General features: G+C 33.5%; 1 protein-coding gene across 2 annotated transcripts in view; it reads right to left on the bottom strand.

Annotated features, from left to right (window-relative positions):
- CSMD1 (CUB and Sushi multiple domains 1) overlaps positions 1-18,744 on the bottom strand; it is a 1,060,719-nt gene that overhangs the window by 36,861 nt on the left and 1,005,114 nt on the right. For both annotated transcript variants that reach the window (XM_065834358.2, XM_071807004.1), the window contains exon 54: positions 15,112-15,285. In XM_065834358.2, the coding sequence (XP_065690430.2) occupies positions 15,112-15,285 (174 nt within the window). The remainder of the gene's footprint in view (positions 1-15,111; positions 15,286-18,744) is intronic.

Below are 18,744 nucleotides of genomic sequence, written 5' to 3'. Positions count from 1 at the left end.
CTTTTGCTTTTTAAGTAATACTATGATTTTACTCTAGTTCTTGTAATAGTCTTGGACATATGAGAGAAATCGAAGGAATTTTTAATCGTTCTTTTGGTAGGCTTGGTTTGGTCTTCTCTGTATTTTTACGTGAAGGAAACCAATCAAAAGTCAAACCAGTATATAGTTTAAATAACACTTGAACATTTTTTTAAATTTCCTGTCATGAGAAAAATTACTTTCAACATCAGCAAGAACATTTTCTGCTATGATTGTGCAGAACAGAAGGAAAATGGTGAAAAAAATCAAATATTTGATACTGGAGTGAAAGTGAGGGTAAGCATGAAATGATTTTTCAAATAGCAGTTAAAAACCTAAAAAGGTATGGGGTTTTGTCATGACTGTCCAGTTTTTGCATAAGGCAAATCCACCCTCCTCAGACCTTCGTTTCATACTCTGCAGTGCACATGATGGTTTGCTGGTAGATTATTATGATGAGACACTGAAGTCTCCACTCTAAACTCCCAGTTTTGCTCTCTATTCACCTGAAAGTTCTCTGAAAAGTTATAAATGCCTCCTCTATCCCTCCCATCTTCACTCTAAACAAAATGGTATGAATAAAAAAACACTTAGAATATTGTTAGTTTTATAAATTACAGTTCATCAAACAATGACAGGAATCTACCTTTCAAGTAGATCATCAAGTTCAAATTAATTTTCATAAAAAAGGAACCAATGGAGAAGAATGCCAGATAGAATTATCTTTTTAGAGGTAAGATATATGGAGTCACTAATGCACTGGTTTTTATTCCTGAATCTTATTTTTTCAAAAGATTAAGTTTTATTATACATATCAATTAAATGTACTGATTAGGTAATACACTAGAACAAATCAGCTTTTGCAAATGTTTGTTCATTGAAAGAACATTTCATACAATCAGCTAAAAAATATCAGTATTTTAAAGTAATATTAACATGCTAAAATGTTCACGAAAAACAGTTACAATTGTTTCTATTTCTCTTTCTCTTTTATAGACACAATCTTAACAGTATTAGATGTTCATTATTTCAATCGTGCAATGGATTCTATACAAGTATATATCTGGGTCTAAAGAACATCCCATACGAATTCAAATTTTTCTTTCATAAAAATTATTTTAGAAATAATATTTGCAGCCTGGGGGAGAAGGATAACACTCTTTGACATGAAGAAAACTTACTTGCCATCTACTGATTGTTATTTAAAACACTAAAGATAAAATTACACACGGAAGAAAAATATCTGTTTTTATTCTTTTATTCTTTTTCCTCTTGAAGTAGTAAAGTTACAAAGTCTCCTGACTGAAACTATTCCCATTCTGTTTTATCATGAATCCTATGAAATAATTCACTAAAGAAGTTACATTGAACTTAAATTATAACAGTATAGCTTATATTTCATAGTACCAACAATTATTTAAACTTAGTTTTATAACCTTATAAATGTTATAAATAAAACAGATATGAGCAGGTTACATAAATAAGTGTTTACGCTGGGATTTAACTGACAGAAGCAAATATCATTTTACTCCCTGACTTTTTTTCTATCTCATAAAAGAGGGAAAAATGCGAAGTCCTAAAATCTGACTGCTTTTTGGAAGTTGTGAAAGATCTGGATATGGAAGACCCTGTCTCTGTACTTGTTTAGAACAACTCTGAAAATTCCTGCTCCTGGGGATTTGTATTTAAGAGTACCATCAAGAGAAAATGCTTTTTTCTTTTTACATTACACAAAAAAAACCCCGTTTCATTCTTTGTAACTGCTTTTTCCATTCTTACCAGTTACTGTCAGCTGAGTCTAATTCTTTCACTGGCAAGCTACTACCACTGTAGAACAGAGACACAAGTGAAAGTTTCTAAAACACACAGCACATTGACATGAAGCCCTATCAAAATATTCAGCTAGAGCTAAATGAGCTCATGTGTCTGTACTCACACTGCAATTCTTTGTCAGAGAAACTAGCACACCTCCCAGAAGCAATGCATGCTGCATCCCAATTAACCCTGTTTTTTAGGCAATTAGATGTAGTGTAGTGCTGTGTAGATGATGCTGTAAAGCTTCTGCTTTTGGAAACTGTGCTCATGAAGAACGGACCTGCTGTTCATGCTAAACCATGAACCATGCTTCAAACAATTCCTGTGGATGTGCTATTTGGTCCTAATGAAAAACTTTTTGGAGAAGCTTCTTAATTAGTAGAGGCAATTAAATTCCCATGCCTAGACACTGTATAGTTCAAACATGTAGATTTAATTTCAAATACAGAAGAGAATATTTCACAATCTGTCTATTTATCTAAAATTACTATTATATGGTAACGCAGTTTTGATCCTGAACTTTACAGTAACACATTATCGGTATTGTGACCCATTATATCACAAATTGATGTCCAAGGTTGTATGGAATATTTGTACAGGTGTAGCACTGAGCTTAGGTCTTCTGAGACTTATGTCACCCCATTTTGCAATGAAACTGCATACTGAAAAGTAACTACAGCAAATTAACACTTTTCTGCTCTACTGACATCTAACTATTTTAGCAGCCATTTTGATTACCAGGAATAATAGCTCTTTCATGAAATAAATTCTATCCAGATAAAAAAAGTATGGAAGTTAATTGTCTGTGTGATTGTAAAAATCCTCTGCAATAAAACCCCAAAAGACTCTAATAGTTCAAAAATGAATTAATATGAATTTACAGATCATATTTAATACTTTCTTGTATTAGAAATCTTATCCTGGTGCAACTAGGACTCTTAGCTGTACTCATATAAATCCACAGTACAGATGCCTGTTTAGTAGCCTCTATTTAATATTATCCACATTTGTTTTAACTCACTGGCTGAAATAAGAGCTTTGAAACAGAGGTCTGAATTTATGTGCTCTATTAGGATGATGAGTTCCATACTGTTCAGCTATATCAGATTATAATGAACACAAGACAGAGCTTTGACTCAACCTCACAAGACTGGAAGTTCTCTGTTGTGTTTCCAATGTTTAAAAACACTAACTATTGCAAGAAAACATGTTTTACTGTACAATTTCTTGATTTTCAATTACCATAAGCTGTTATATATTACCAGATCTTTCAATTTAAAAAAAAATATTGTATGTGTGCATCGAGCAGTGTACAGGTGTTGTTTTGGTGATCTACATTACTGTTTCAAGTCTGTCTTACTTCGTATTTACTGACACAGATACACACGCAACCTAATTCCCATTGAATGGAGGTTATCAGTTTCCAATAACTTGAATTTAGAAGAGAGCCATAATGCTTCTTTTTGCCTTTTACTGCTCCTAGGATACAAAGCAACTTAAATGCACACCTTACTTTCAGCTCTGGCAAGAGGGCACGGTAGCATCATCATGCTTGCTCAATATGTTTGGATCAAAAGATTACCTCTAAATCTGAACTTTTCCCTAGTTTCACACTTCTGATTGTTGGATGGATTTCCATTTATAAGAAAATATAAACCTTTTTTTGTAAATTATCTCTGATATAGAGAACCTTTCCATATATATGTATATATTTTTAATATTGAACAGTAACAGGATAAAACAGTCCTAGAAGCAGTTTCTAGAATCAGATCTGTTCATTGTAACTGAAGGCACTAAGGACTATGTTAAAGGCTTATATGTGCATTTACACCTTCTAACCATAAAAAAATCTCAGCTTCTGCTCTTCAAATCAAAAAATAATGAACAGGAGCAATAAAGAATACTCACCTCCAGAACACGGGACACTCTTTAAAAAACAGTAACTTTGATGATCTTCAGGCTAATGGAGAGCTGAGACTTTATGCTTATCGCATCCTAAGTGAGAGATTGTCTGTCACTGCTGTTTTAAGAAGTCATTGTTTTGCTTTCTCAATAGTCTACATTAAGACAGAATGAATGTTCTGCAACTGCTTTATTGTGAAGAGTACTGCTTGCTACGTTCACACAGTGCCTCCGAGATAGAGCTGCTCTGGAGGGAAAAGTAATGCCTTGCCTGAAGTTCTGGGTGATGGTCAGAAATGCAGCAGGTGCCCTGGTACTCTCTTTTGCTGGAACGAGGAGGATATTAGGCACAAACCTTTAAAACAAAAAGGCCTTCTGGCACAAAAATGCAGACAAATTGCCATGGCTTCATGGACTATCAGTCGCGTGGAAATCTGATTCGGGAGTTAAGAGAACTCCAGAATATCAGAAAGTACTATTTCTTTAACAATAATATTGAATATTTATTTTGCTTCTAGATCAAAGTGATAAACTGTTTTATTTAAAAATAAACACTGAAGTACTGCAGAGATAAAAATACTGTTAAAGCTAAAAGTAGTAAAATAAACAGTGAAATGACATTTCAGAATTTGTTTAAAAGAAAGGAAATATATTTTTTCCACTGCAGTTTAGTGTAAATCATTGTTATTGCAGTCAAATACACACTGGCTTAGTTGAAAAAGAAGATTGGAACTATTTGTAAAATTATTCTGATTTTAATTTTGAATATTCTATTTAAATAGAAGAAAAATCTGGATCATATTGCAAAATTCTCACATTTATTTAAGGTTTTACACATTCATTAATACAATTATTTTCCAAAATTTTTCCCATTCTATGGATTATTCAAGTCTTTCCCTAGGTTTAATTTTTAACAGGCATTCAAAACAGCTCTCCTTTTTTAAAATACAGTTGTGATTATGAAAATGAAACAAAAAAAATATACCTGCTTAAAACTGAAACTGATTTAATTGGTGAGAATGCCAAGTTAGTTTCTGAAAAGCCAGTCTTAGAAATTAAGAAAAAAAATAACTTTGTTTCATGAGGATATGTTGCCCTAAATCTCCCCAAAAGCAATTCTGAATGAATTATCTCTGAAATGCAATAGAGAGAATAGAAAACTTAATTCTTCATACAGACCACTAATATGGAATGTTCAAGCAATATATCATAGTCCCAAAGTATCAATTTGTCTCTGTGATGCAGTGTTCTCATTCTTGTACCAGTAGTATCTGTTTAGCCGATTCAGTGATGAATAAAATACTGAATAGTCACTGAATGCATAATTTAAGCATGTGCTCTGTGCAACAAAATTATTGCATCACATATGAAGCCTTACCAAATAATTATGCAAAAGAATATTATCCTTTAAGCTAAAAAGTTAACAAAATTATGTGTGTAGTTCCATTTAGCATCAGCTATATACTTTTAAATATATGTATTCATGAATGTGCTGTTGCTAAGAAGGGCTGCAATAAGGAGCACTTCAGAAAAGAATTTGTCTTGGCCAGTATACAGAACTAAAGCAGTAGTTTCCCTGATTGCCTTTCACCCTGGAGACTCAGTTGTAAATCATGGCGAGAGCAGATGGAGATTGCTTTCTCTCAATGACAGCTGTCAAGGGTTACATGGGAAATGAATTTTGGCACTCTCAATTTAGTCTGTTGAGAAAAGGAGAAGAATACTTCAAGTCTGCCCTGATGACTTTAGAACTTCACACTGAGTAGATTTAAACCCTTGAGGACAAAGAAATGAAAAGACCGTGCCAGAGTCCTTTAGGCAGTTTTCTGTTAAAAAGTTGAATCATCATCAAAAAGTAAATAATTCACAGTATTTCATTTTTTGTTCTCATTTTCTCCCTTTTTCTATTTTCCTTGTCAGAAACAATGTTAATCTTCTCTTTCAAACTTTTGTATCCAATAAACAGTGTTTTAAAACTTTTATATTTGAATAGTATTGCATTAGTGTTGGTATCTAGAACAAGTATAGTGACGAGCTCAGAGTGAATAAGGGTACAGAATATATTCTGACTTTATCACAAGTTCTAAGAAATGCTGTCTGTAAAAAAAGAGGACTGTTCATGAAAGCACAATTACAAAATGGGCAGTCTATGGAATTTTAGTAAAGTTCAGTTCAAAGTCAACAACAACAAGGAAATTTTCACTGTAATTAATGCAGTATAAATATTGTTGGAAATAGAACAAATTAACACTATATAATATCTCAGTATGTACAAGACCTTAACTAAGGTTAGTAGATTCACTTAAGCATATAGCTCATGTTCTTTTTTGCTTGCAAGATGAAAAGCTAAACCAAACTTCACTTTTAATTGCATTCCAAAATATTTGCCATTGATATAAATATGCCAAGTATTCTTCCATTGTTACAAAAATGCAGTCTTGTTTTTCTTGGAAAATTTCTACTGAGTTCTCTGATTAACTAACTAACTCTATACTAAAATAAAAAATAGAGAGTATGGTAGAAGAAATTTCATGAGCTTGCAGTTATTTTTTTAAGCTTTAAACTGAGTTGGTCCAACAACACTTGCTTTGGATATGTATGAAATATGTATGAAATCTCTTCTTCCTATTCCATCACCAGCATAAACTCAGCCATTAACACCAGCAGATAGATCAGAAAGATAAAGTATTTTCCTGTCATTGTTCTCTATATGTATTGTTTGTACGCAAACACATTTGTGGGCATCTGTGTACAAGTAGTATCAACACAATAACTTCATAATAGTACAAACAACAGAGTCATGTCTTAAAGTCTTTTTCTTTAGTTTTTTCTTAATCAGACCACTGTTTTTTGGTTGTTGATGTTGTTGTTGTTGTTGTTTTTTTTTTTTTCACATGGGAGAGGAGATCTACTCAGTTGTCCCAAAAGATGATTCTGCTACCTTTTGAGATGTCTTTGCCTGATCTCCAGGTAGATGCCACTTCAGAGAAGCACATCTCTGTCAGTTTAAGGTAAATATCTCAGAAACTGTATGCCACCTCTGTATTTAGGAAACTTAGTCAAGCTCTAATTGTCCTTCTGAAGGATCAACATGCTATCATAAACAGGTTAGATATAATCTAACATTCAAAGTATACAAAAATCTCAAAGGTGTTTGACTTTGGGGAAAAAAAAAAAATTCTCAGCTTATGTGACTCCATGATGCCAACATAGATGGAAAAACATTTAAATTCAGAGTTGTTTTAGATGAAATGGTCATAAGTCTCAATCTCTCCCACTCTTCTATCAGCTGTCATCAGAAAGGTCATTTTTCTTGTCAGTGGAGGAGTGGAACATATTACCACTGGTTCAAATGATACATCCACTAAAGAAAACACGACAAAATCAATATTTCCTTGTAGATATCAGATCCTCAATGAGACAAAAAGTTGAACTGAGCTTTAAAAATCGATCAATAATGAAATAAATGAAGAAAAATCTTTCAAATTAAAAATTCAGTACAAAACCAGGATAAATGAACAAAGACCTGAATTCTTTATTACTAACAAATAGCTTGGACTTACTGACACTGACTGGAGAACATAAGCTATTAAGAGCTTAGCAACTTTACCAAACATATCTTCCCAGTTAAAAAAAAAAAAAAAAAAAAAAAAAAAAAAAAGGCAAAATCTCCTAAGTCTTATTTATAAGAATATACAATGGATTCTGAAGGGAACAGGAGCAAAGGATGTACACTTTTTCTGACATAGATTATGCATCTGACACTGTGTTATGAACTGGCAGCAAGTGATAGGACAGTTTATCCAATGCCAAAGTAAAGAAAAAAGAGTCAGAAAATCTTCTTCTTGCAAATACTTGCTTTCTAGAAGATGTGGTTGTGATGTTTCATACAGCAGTTCTTACCTGAAGCATAATATATGGAAAAATGACCTGCAGTGCATTCAGGAGTGCAGAGCCCTGATTAGACCATTTGATTCAGTTCTCATTTTTGTGGTGAAGACTTACTATGAAAAGAAGCAAGTGTAGAGGTTGGTTTTCTGTACTTCCAAAGACAAAATGGAAAGGGAAAAAAGTCCATACTGAACATGTTTGTTTTAGGATTAGATATTTTCATAGGCAGTTCTGAGGTAGGACACTCGAGCTGCACCAAGTCAGGTTTGCTGAAGAGAATAGGCATTTGGCTATTGGAATTTTTCTGACGTCATTTGTTTGCAGTTTGAAGGCAAGTAAATAGACTTCTTGACATGTTCTTTTTATCAAAGAAATACAGAGAGTCCATGTAGAGTTGAAAATGTGCTGTCCCACAAATTATGATTTTGAAATCTTAGTTCAGTGATCTCAACATTTCAGAAAAGACTATTACAAATCTTAAAACATGTATATAGATGATAAAATACAAATTTAAGATAAATATTATTGTTTCAATTAAAAAGTTGCGGTTTTTAAATCTCCCGAAGTATCCCTAATTCACAACAAGCCATTTTTTTCACTTGTGACAGAGTAGGAGCATGAGTTTTTCCAAGATATAAGTGTTTTAATGATTATGTTACCTCACAAGATAAATCTAAAATCCAGTATTAAAAAATGTGTTCGTTTTAAGGGATTAAAGACTTTACTTGGGGTGCCAAAACAGTTTGCCAGGATAGGTTAAGTCATTATTAAATTTTCAGAATTATGGCATTCTGGAGTAGGGGGGAAATATCATTGCAAAGTTCTGTGCTTTCAGTGCATTTAGGATATATAAACATATTGATATTTTGTTTCATACGAATTTTTATCATATCACTCTAGAGCAGCACACTTGATCTTTTCTATGCCCTAATTTGGTCAGGCAAAAACTTCATATAATTTCTTTGGTGATTTTTCTGCCAGTGACTTATTTGTTAATCTACTACTGACACAACAGATAAAAGCAATGTATCATTGAAAAAAGAATGCCTGAGAATGGTACAGCTTCGTTTTCCAAAAATATCAAGGTTTCCCATGCATACACAGTAGCTCAGTTGCAAAATGAAATTAAAATAAATAAAAATAATAAATATTTTGCAATGTCTTCAAGTAGTAATCTATAGTTTGCATGTAGATTCTCAGTGAAGTGAAGCCAAGTTTATTATTGATGCAAGTGAAGTCATCCAAGGTTTGAAAGAAAGATTATACGCAAAATCTCTGTTGAATCAATGACACAGGTTTGCCAGTAACATTAATCCCTTCACAGCAGTATATTTAAGGAGCTGGAATATTTACTTGATTTTTACACAAATTCATAATTCATCATAAACAGTGATCTTTAATACAAATGTTTTTGACCCATTCGATAAAAGATTATTTTAGAAGGAAAGATACATGCCAAAGAAGCGCTATTATTTGCTTTAGTTAAGTTGCAATCATTTCATTAAAAGTAAATTTGATACAAACCATTTAGTTAGTAGAATTTAGAGGGTTTTTTTTAAATTGTGGATGCAAAATTAACATTTCAGCTTGATTTCATCGTTGAAATGCACTTTATTATTTCTTAAATCTCACCAAAATACTTTTTGCTCTTCTTTCTTGTAAATAATGTAAAGATTTATTCTAAGCCTTTTTGACAAAAATAAACTCTAGTCATTTTAAAATATGCAGATGTATCCTTTAATCCAAGTTGTATCAAATTAGAAATAAAAGCGTAATTATAATAAAAATCTGTCAGAGCAATTTTTACAGCATGTGGTGCAAAATATATGGTATTTACTGAAGTAAAAATCTTAAATAGTATATCAAATTCTTCTCTCAGTGAGCTGATATAAATGTAATTATGCTATGAAGTTACAGGGAGGCAGCTTAGAGTACAGAAGACTACTTTGACCAGATAGACAAGTAGAATTAAACTAGGTAGAGGCACCAGAGAAGGGGTCTGTGGGAACATGCCTGGCTGGTATGGAGGTTTGAACCAGACCACTCTGTATTTCTCTTTTCGTTCTTTTGAAGGGATACCAAAAGTTTTTGTTTCACAGTGAATTCCTACATTGTGAGTAGCAGTACATAGCATGTTCTTTTCTAGAAAATTCCAGCTATTCATTTTAAGACAGAATATTTACACAGGAATATATGAAAAATTCTAGGCTAGGGTTAACAGTGTAAAGTTCAGTATAAGCTTTGATTCTTGTAGGCTAGAAACAGCAGGGTTTCAGGACCTCAGGATTCAGATAATCTCTTACAATTGTTAGTTGTTATATGGAATAAATTTTTGCACACTGAAGTTTCCTCTTGTTCTGCATTCATCTAGTTTGGGGAACATAGTTGTATCCTCTGTACTTATATGTATCTTCAAGTGTTTCTTGGGTGCTGGAGTGTCACGCAGAGGGTTAAGAAGTTGCCTTAGTTGCCCATCCAGCTACTCTAGATCAGATGACCCAGGTTACTGTCTTATAATGTTTCCCTGTTACTTTAGTCTGTCAGACTGTGTCTTAACTTTAAAAACTTGCAATCTGCTTATTTTTGTTACTTCTGTGTTATGTAGTAGCCTAAAAAAGTAGGATAAGCAGAAAAATAGGTCTGGAGATACCACATACCACCTCAGTAAGATTCTTGAGACATATATTGAAGTATCTAGTTATACAGAATCACAGAACAGTTGAACTTGAAAGGGACAGCTAAAGCAGTTTGCCCAGGGCTTTGGCAAGTCAGGTAAGAATGGAGACTCCACAGCCTCTCTGTGCAATCTGTTTAGGTGTTTTATCATCTTCACAGTGAAAAAGCTTGTTCTTGCATTTCAGTTTGTGTCCCTTGCCTCTTGTCCTTTCAATGGACACCAATGAGAAGTCTGACCATCTTTTTTTACACCCTCTCTGAGATAAGCATTGGTAAGATTCCCCTGAACCTTCTCTTCTCTAGGCTGAACAACGCCCACTTTCAGTTTCTCCTCAAATCACAGCTGAATTAATGAGGGAGGTTTGTCTTTCTGTGAATATATATTTAGGAAAGGGCAGAAAACACCACAGAGAAAGGAGGAGGTCATTAAAAAAATACTGAGAAACAACAGAGGGAACACAGATGTTAGAGGAGAAGGTGGTGCCTGAGGGAGCAGATATTCTCTGCAGCCAATGGAGGACCCACACCAGAGCAGACAGAAATTCCTGAAGGAACTGCAGCCTGTGGAAAGCCCACACTAGAAAAGAGGAAAAGAGGAAGGAAGGAAGGAAGGAAGGAAGGAAGGAAGGAAGGAAGGAAGGAAGGAAGGAAGGAAGGAAGGAAGGAAGGAAGGAAGGAAGGAAGGAAGGAAGGAAGGAAGGAGGGAGGGAGGGAGGGAGGAAGGAAGGAAGGAAGGAGGGAGGGAGGGAGGGAGGGAGGGAGGGAAGGAAGGAAGGAAGGAAGGAAGGAAGGAAGGAAGGAAGGAAGGAAGGAAGGAAGGCCAATGCACCACATTAACCAAATAAGAAACAATACAAATTACCAAGGCAATTAATACAATATTTTAATATTTAATATAACTGAAATAAGATCTTCAAAATGTATAGATCAGAGATTCATGTAATAGGTCAATGGTACAGAACTACTCTAATACTGATATGCTTAAACTGAACTGGATATTGACTATTCTCTTTGCACTACAACTAAATAACTTCTGGTGCACAAATATATTTACAAGGTACTGTTACTTCGGATAGTATGTTTCTCAACAGAACCCAAAAGTAGGATTTCTTAGAGAAACTGCAAACTTTATGAAGTATGTGTTTTTCAACCAGTTTAAATATCAGCATGGATTTTAAGGTTGATCACTTTGGATATAGAGAAACTGTAAACTTAATGACGTATCTCTTTTTCAAACACTTTAAATGTCAACCTGGACTTCAAGGTTGATCAGGCCTCAAGACTTCTGTATTAGTCTGACCAAGTTTCTCTTTCTCCCATTAATTGTGAATTTCTTATGTTCAGCCAAGGCTCTGAGAGTCAGCTTTGCTGGTTAACTTCTTCTACATTGTAATTTTTGTAATTTCTCAGATGAGTAAAAGTGGTGACATTTGAATAAAACTTACAGTTTTCATCTTATTTTGAATAAAATTCTTGATGATATACATAGCAGAAAAAAATTTAGCTCCTTCTTCTAACCTGAAATTACATTATCCCAAATCATACACTAACAAATATTTCAGTGTAGGAAAACAATTAATTATCCATTCCCTATACTGATCACTATTGCAAGCTGTAATTACACAAATACTTACGTCACATTGATTTCAATAACAGTTAAATCTTTATTGATTACAGTTCCTAAAGAACTCTATGCTTTGTAATACAGACCTACAGTGGGGCAACAGACAAGCAACAGGTGACAAGATTAGGTGAATCCTCACAGTTCATGATGGAAGAGATACAAGACAGTCACTGAAAAATACCTATTTCTAGAGAGAAAGAAATACTAAATGAAGGAAAAAAAATAAGTGAAGAAGTAGAGTGAAAGACAAAAGTCCAACTTTACACCATCTTCATAAGAATAGAGAAAATTGCAGATACTCAACCGAGAGAACTCACAGCCACTCCATTCTGATAGGAGTTTGCCATTCTTAAGTGAATGGACCTTGGCAGAGTTGCATCTGTAATACTCACTACTTTCAGAAAACTAACCTCCCTAAACAAGATTTCAGATCATAAATTGGCCTGGATCAAACTGAAATTCATGTGATGAATTAAAAAAAGGAAAATTAAAGTAGACAGGAGACACAATTAGAAATAATGTTGGAGTACCTGTAAGGCTTCTAATTCTTATGTTCTTATTTTTTAAATCTTCTCAGTCTTTGCATTATTTTTCACTTTTTTTTTTTTTTTTTTTTTTTTTTTTTTCTCTTTCACTTGTGTTCCTTTTAGTAAGTGTACTTGAGTTCCATGCAAATAGCTGAGTAACTTAGCTGGAAAATGGAGTTGAACTTCAGTAAAACTATGCAAACTTCCTCTGACAGGTAGAGTAGATGTGGACTGCTTCTCTAGGATATGTGAAAAAGTGTATCTTTTCAACAAGTAAAATCTTACTTAAATGCCTCACAGATGAGATAGAGGAGTTTGTTTAATTAAGTCTAGCAAACAGTATAAAACGAAAAAAATAAAAGTACATGAGCCTAAATAGGAACAGTTTGCTAATTCCTCTTTCTCCATTTCAATAATTATATTGCTGTGCTGGTTAACTCACTTGAACGAATTCTGAGGGTAGTGACTGAGGGAATAGGCCTCTCTGTATTGTTTTAATGAGAATGAGAGATCTAATTCCACACACACTGAGCCTGAAATTGCATCAGCTATCTCTGATATAATATGATGAGCTAATCACCAAGGATAATTATTATTCTTGGGAACAACCATTGTAATACAATATGACTTTTAATAAATCAACAGGTGGAGATAATAAAGCTACCAATAGCTGAAGTTAACTCCTTATTACATCATTTTTAGTCCCAGTGTTCGCATCGTTAGCACAACTTCACTAACTACAATTTCCTTTAGCATATTAAAGACAAGTTTCAATGCACAGAAAGCATAATACTTACAATGATTTAACATTTAAGTGATCATTTTTCCAGTGAAAGAAATGCTCAAGAAGAGCCTACTAGACATTGTATTTCTGGATAAACTATTTTATCTGTTTCAGTATTAACCCACTTTTCAACAAGCTGTCTAACTTGGCCCTGTCTAATCAGAAAGGAAAATAGAATTCCAGATTTGTAATCTGGATAATGGAAGATAAGATAATTTTAAAAATCATGCTTTTTAAATTGATAAAGTAATCTTCAGGTTCTTAATTTTGTAGTCAGCATTCAGGCATGTGATAGAAGCCATGCAAAGAAAATCTGAAAGGTTTATCAGTTTAAAGGAAGATCCTATGTGATTGTGTGATATTCCTTTCAGAGGATTTTACCAAATTATATCACAGAACAAAAACCTTGCCAGCCTTGCCAATTCCAATTTAACACTCAAATATCTATCCTAAGTATAATACATGTGTGTATATATATTTTTTCTAGATATATGCATACATGTATGGATAGATCAATTGATAGGTCGATTGTTTGATCTTTGTGTTCTTTTCCCTTGTATGTTCCTTACCTGTCAAAATTATAAGGTTGTCTCCAGAGATTAAGCATTTTTAATTTGTTTTCGGTTTACACATTTAGAAATTATTACTGTTGTTAAAAGTTATAAGTGGACCTAGACAATTCCAGCCTTGCAAAGGGGATATGACCAGAAACAATATTTTAAAATTAGATTTATTAAAATGCATTCCTTTCTGGAGCCCTCACAAAAGGGCTCTGAAGGACAGACAATATCTCAAAAACTTTTGCCCAGGCTTTTGAGATATTTCAGTATATCTTACATGATTCACCTCATGTCCTGTCTTTCAGTTCTCTGACAATTTGCATCTATTTTACAGCTAGAAGATATTCAATCAGTGATTCAGAAGAAAACATTTCACAATATCACATAAAAAAATAGATCAATGAACAGACTTTAGTGGTCTGATAAAGATAGTGGTGGACTAGACCAAAGATTTGGTATTATCCCTATATTCTGCAATAATAGTCAAAGGTTGAGGAAAATAAATAAAAACAATTGGTGCAAATGAAATGAGTAACAATAGGGTAACTTCAGAGACTTGTTTCCATTTTAATCTTAATTACACTACTGGAATCTCAATAAGTACATGATAAGGACAACATTAAATCTGAGCATTTTGGATTGTGTTTTAAAATGATGTCTTTTTGTCCTTCCCTAATACGTACATTTGATATACAGGTTTCTTCATAACAGAAGCTCTCACTTCATTCTCATCTCTCAAATATCTCCATCTTGCCCAGAGCACACTACTAATCAACTTCAGATATGTACAACAACCACACACGCAAAATTAAATGTTACTTTATCACTTTTTTCTGGGCAAAGAAAAGTCAGGTTTCATATGGACAAAAGTTATTAACATCTCTCTAGTATTGCTAGGAAATACAGAAGAATTAACAGTGTTTTGATGCATCAATATTCATCTGCCTAACTGTTTAAACAGGAGTAATGGACCATTTATGGAAACTGTACTCTAGTGAACCTAATTCAGGCTAGATAGCCAACTGTAATTTATTAATGTAATATAACTTTTGTGATACAAAATACACTTTAGATGTCTCTAAACTAAATGCTATGAATTGCAGTCTGAGAACTTTGAGGCAAAATACTGAAAAGCCTACGTTTTTCCAATACTCAGCCCTAACTCCATTTTCCAATATAGAAAAAACTCAAAGGCAGCAATAAGTTCCTAAAAATTAGGTTTCTGAATTATATGCCAGTATTTTGAAGGCAAGAGAAAGGATCATGCCTGAAATAAATCATTAAGAGCAAAGAATGCATGAGAAAGTTTCTTACCTCGGCAGCTGGGTAAAGGGCTACTCCACTGCCCGTTGCTTCGGCACTGTGCTCGAGAAGCACCCTGAAGTAAATATCCAGTGTTGCAAGTAAAATTTACAACATCATTTAAATTGAATTCACTGCCATTAGTCATTCCATGAGCTGGATTCCCAGGATGTCCACATGTGATTGCTGTTAAAAGAAAAACATGCAGGCTAGCATCTAACTGAAAGATACTGTTCCATGGAATCACTTGCAGGTTCGAGTTCTTTTTTTTTTTTCTTTATGCTTCTGAATTTGTATTTTGTATTTATACAAGAAATTTAATTTAAAAAATGCATATATTTATTCAGAATTCCTAACTGCCAAGAGAAAAATATTAATTTTCCCCATAAAACTTTTAGAAACTACTTTTTACATGATGTTGAAAGTTGCAATGTAAATAAGTATATTTATTTGCATTTTGAACACTCACATGGTATGTATTAGACCTTAAAAAATGTAAAGAGTTCATTATATTTCCTAGTAATGCAAATTAAAAAAAATTCTCTGCAAGCTTCAAAATGTAGTACAGCAAATCAAATTTAATTCGATGAACCGCTTCAGAGTATTCAGGAGTTCTGAAGCACTCCTGTTCCAAAGTTCTTGATTTGCTTTTCTGAAGTAGTGATGCTTCTACTCAGATTTTCTTATGGCAATACAGAAATCATTGTTGGAAGTAACTCTTTCCCATTATGTGTACTATGTGTTTAGATTATGCTTAAATGATACTTACAAAGTACACTTATTATGGACAAGCTCTAGCTTTCCACATGGAAATACATTAAAAAAGTTTAGAGAAAGTAGAAAAGCATAGATACTGGCAATACAAATAAAAATTAACACATATACAGAAATTTTCATCATTATGCTGGTGATGTTTATCATACTCAAATAAATATTTTATACACATAATAATTGTAAAGACAAGTGAAAATAATTTAAATTTGTTTCCTTTATTTTATATGAGAATTCACCTTTGAAACAGTATTTTCAACAGGTTATGATCTTTGGGAATTAAATAAGACACCTTCCTGTATACATCCTTATTTATTTATCCCTTTAAATTTTGTAAATAAATCTATTTCAACTACTTGAATACATTCTGTACCATCTCATTTGCAGCATTTGAAGACGAAATTCTAAACATAAGCACAAAATCTTAATACATGTGCAGGATTAATTTTATTCTAGCCCAACTGTTGCAATTTTAAGCTGTTATAGGTGATCAAGTTCCAATAAATAAAACCATTTCCAGGACCATACTAAATCTTTTAAGATAATTCTTACTTAAACTTACTAAATTAAAAAACAAACATAACACATGCATACAAAACCAACAAAAAACAAAAACCAAACAACCTTAAATTTTCTCTAGTTTCATGAACAAATTATATGCCATACATTTTAACAATGTAAAATTTATATCTCTTGTAAAAATTCTAATAATAAAGGATAATTCTGTTCAGTTACCCTCTTGACAGGATGCTGGTTTTTTTAGCACCTTCCGGAAGCTAAAGATATCAGATAGAGTTCTGCAACTAGTTCTGCCACTGCTCCATTTTATTGACCTGTTGACTGCTCAACACTGCAATAGCTGGACTCACACAGTAGCAATGTAGGTAATTTTGGTATTTTCATGTTTTCAATCACCACTACATTTTTACACAGTCAGTAGCCAATACATTTCAAATAAAAGTTACTATGGTTGTTTTTATGACATCTAAATGGGGAATTACAATTTCCCTCTTCTATCCTAATATAAGTAACTGCCCTATGTGTGCATGCACACACGTGCATATGTATCCACACACACACACTTAGTCCTGAATATGTCACGGGAAAATAGATGCACTTGGCATGTCTGAAATCAATATTTGTTAAGAAATTACACATTTCCCTTTTATATTGGAAAGACATCAAACCACTTAATGTAATATAACTTCCAAATATATACTCCAGTCTTTGCCATAGTACCCTTCTTAGATACTAGAGACTTCTACCTTAACCACAGAAAATATGTAACCCAGAAGACATGACAGTATTCATATAATCATAGAATGTCCTGATTTGAAAGGGACCCACAAGGATCACTGAATTCATCTCCTCTCTCTACATATGACAACCCCAAAATTCACACCATATTTCTGATGGCATTGCTCAAATGCTTCTTGAATACTGTCAGGCTTGGCACTATGAGCACCTCCCTGGGGAGCCCATCCCAGTGTTCCACCACCCTCCGGGTGAAGAACCTTTCCCTAATATCCAACCTACTGGCATATTTTCCTGCCATTTCCTCATGTCCTGTCATTGGTAGCCAGAGAGAAGAGATCAATGCCTGCCCCTTCTCCTCCACTTTTGAGGAAGGTGTAGACTGCAATGAGATCTCCCCTCAGTCTCCTCCAGGCTAACCAAAACAAGTGACTTTAGCCGCTCCTCATATGGCTTGCCCTCTAAACTCTTCATGGCCCTCTGTACACTGATAGTACTTGGACAAGAAAAAAATCCAGTGTGAGTAACCAGCTATATTACTAAGCCTATGTTTCGGTCATCATTCATATCATGTCATATCATATCATATAAAGTCATATCATATCATATCAATCATAACATATATATTTTGGTAAAGAAAGTCCCTCTCCTGATTTTTGCTGTGCTGTTACTGACAAGGAACTAATCAGACAACTCCACATTTTATGTTAACTCTCAATAAACAACAAGTGAAAATATCTTTCAGAAAATATTTGGCTAAAGTGTGGTCCAACTGTTTATTCAGTAAAAAAGATAGAAAAACACCTGTCTCTCAAAAACTGTGCAAGATGAAGGTTGACTTGCACATGAAACTAAGAAGCTAAAGTAGTCATGGGTGCAGTACTCTGTGTACTTCCTTAGATAATATTTTTTTGAAGATTACAATGTTTACTACTTACAACTCTGAAATTATTTTCAAAGCAAATTAATAAATATAAACCTATTTCTGATCTTTTAAAATCTCACAAAATATAGGCCAATACATGGTAAATATTCAGGGCCACAGCCCATAACTTCTTTATGGTATCTCTGCCATATTCCTAGTTCTGATGCATACTAGTCAGTCAGAAGACCATTTCATTATCACATTGGTGAGCACATTTCTAGTATTACTAAACAGTAGGTTTTCACTTTCCTTCATGGAGATAATAGAGCCATTTATTCAAGACTTTTAAATAAATAAATACATTCATAAGTAAATAAAAGTAGGAAAATCATCTGAAGTTTAAATGCTGACCTTAAAAAAAAAAATCATCTTCTATGGCTCTTTAGTCTGGTAGAGTCGTAAGCAAAAGAAAACCATGTTGTAATGGAAAGTATTAGGCAATGTGAAATGACAGAAATTGCTGTTGGTTCTTCTCATAACAGCAAAGATAACGTCAATTTAGAAAGAAACAGCCTCTCTCCTCCTCCCTCCCCTCAGCTTTACTCCTTTCTTTTGAAGGGATAGTATTCACTGCACAGTAAAATTAATCCACTAGAAGTAATGATGCTGGATGGTGGTATTTCTCTTGTGATTAATATAAATCACTTGAAGACATAAATAGAATTTTAAAAGGACAATGACATTTGGCAGATATT

Source organism: Patagioenas fasciata, chromosome 3 (genome assembly GCF_037038585.1).
Source record: "Patagioenas fasciata isolate bPatFas1 chromosome 3, bPatFas1.hap1, whole genome shotgun sequence".
Taxonomy (NCBI): domain Eukaryota; kingdom Metazoa; phylum Chordata; class Aves; order Columbiformes; family Columbidae; genus Patagioenas; species Patagioenas fasciata.
Note: the sequence above shows the minus strand (reverse complement) of the source record. Positions and strands in the feature narration are given on the sequence as shown.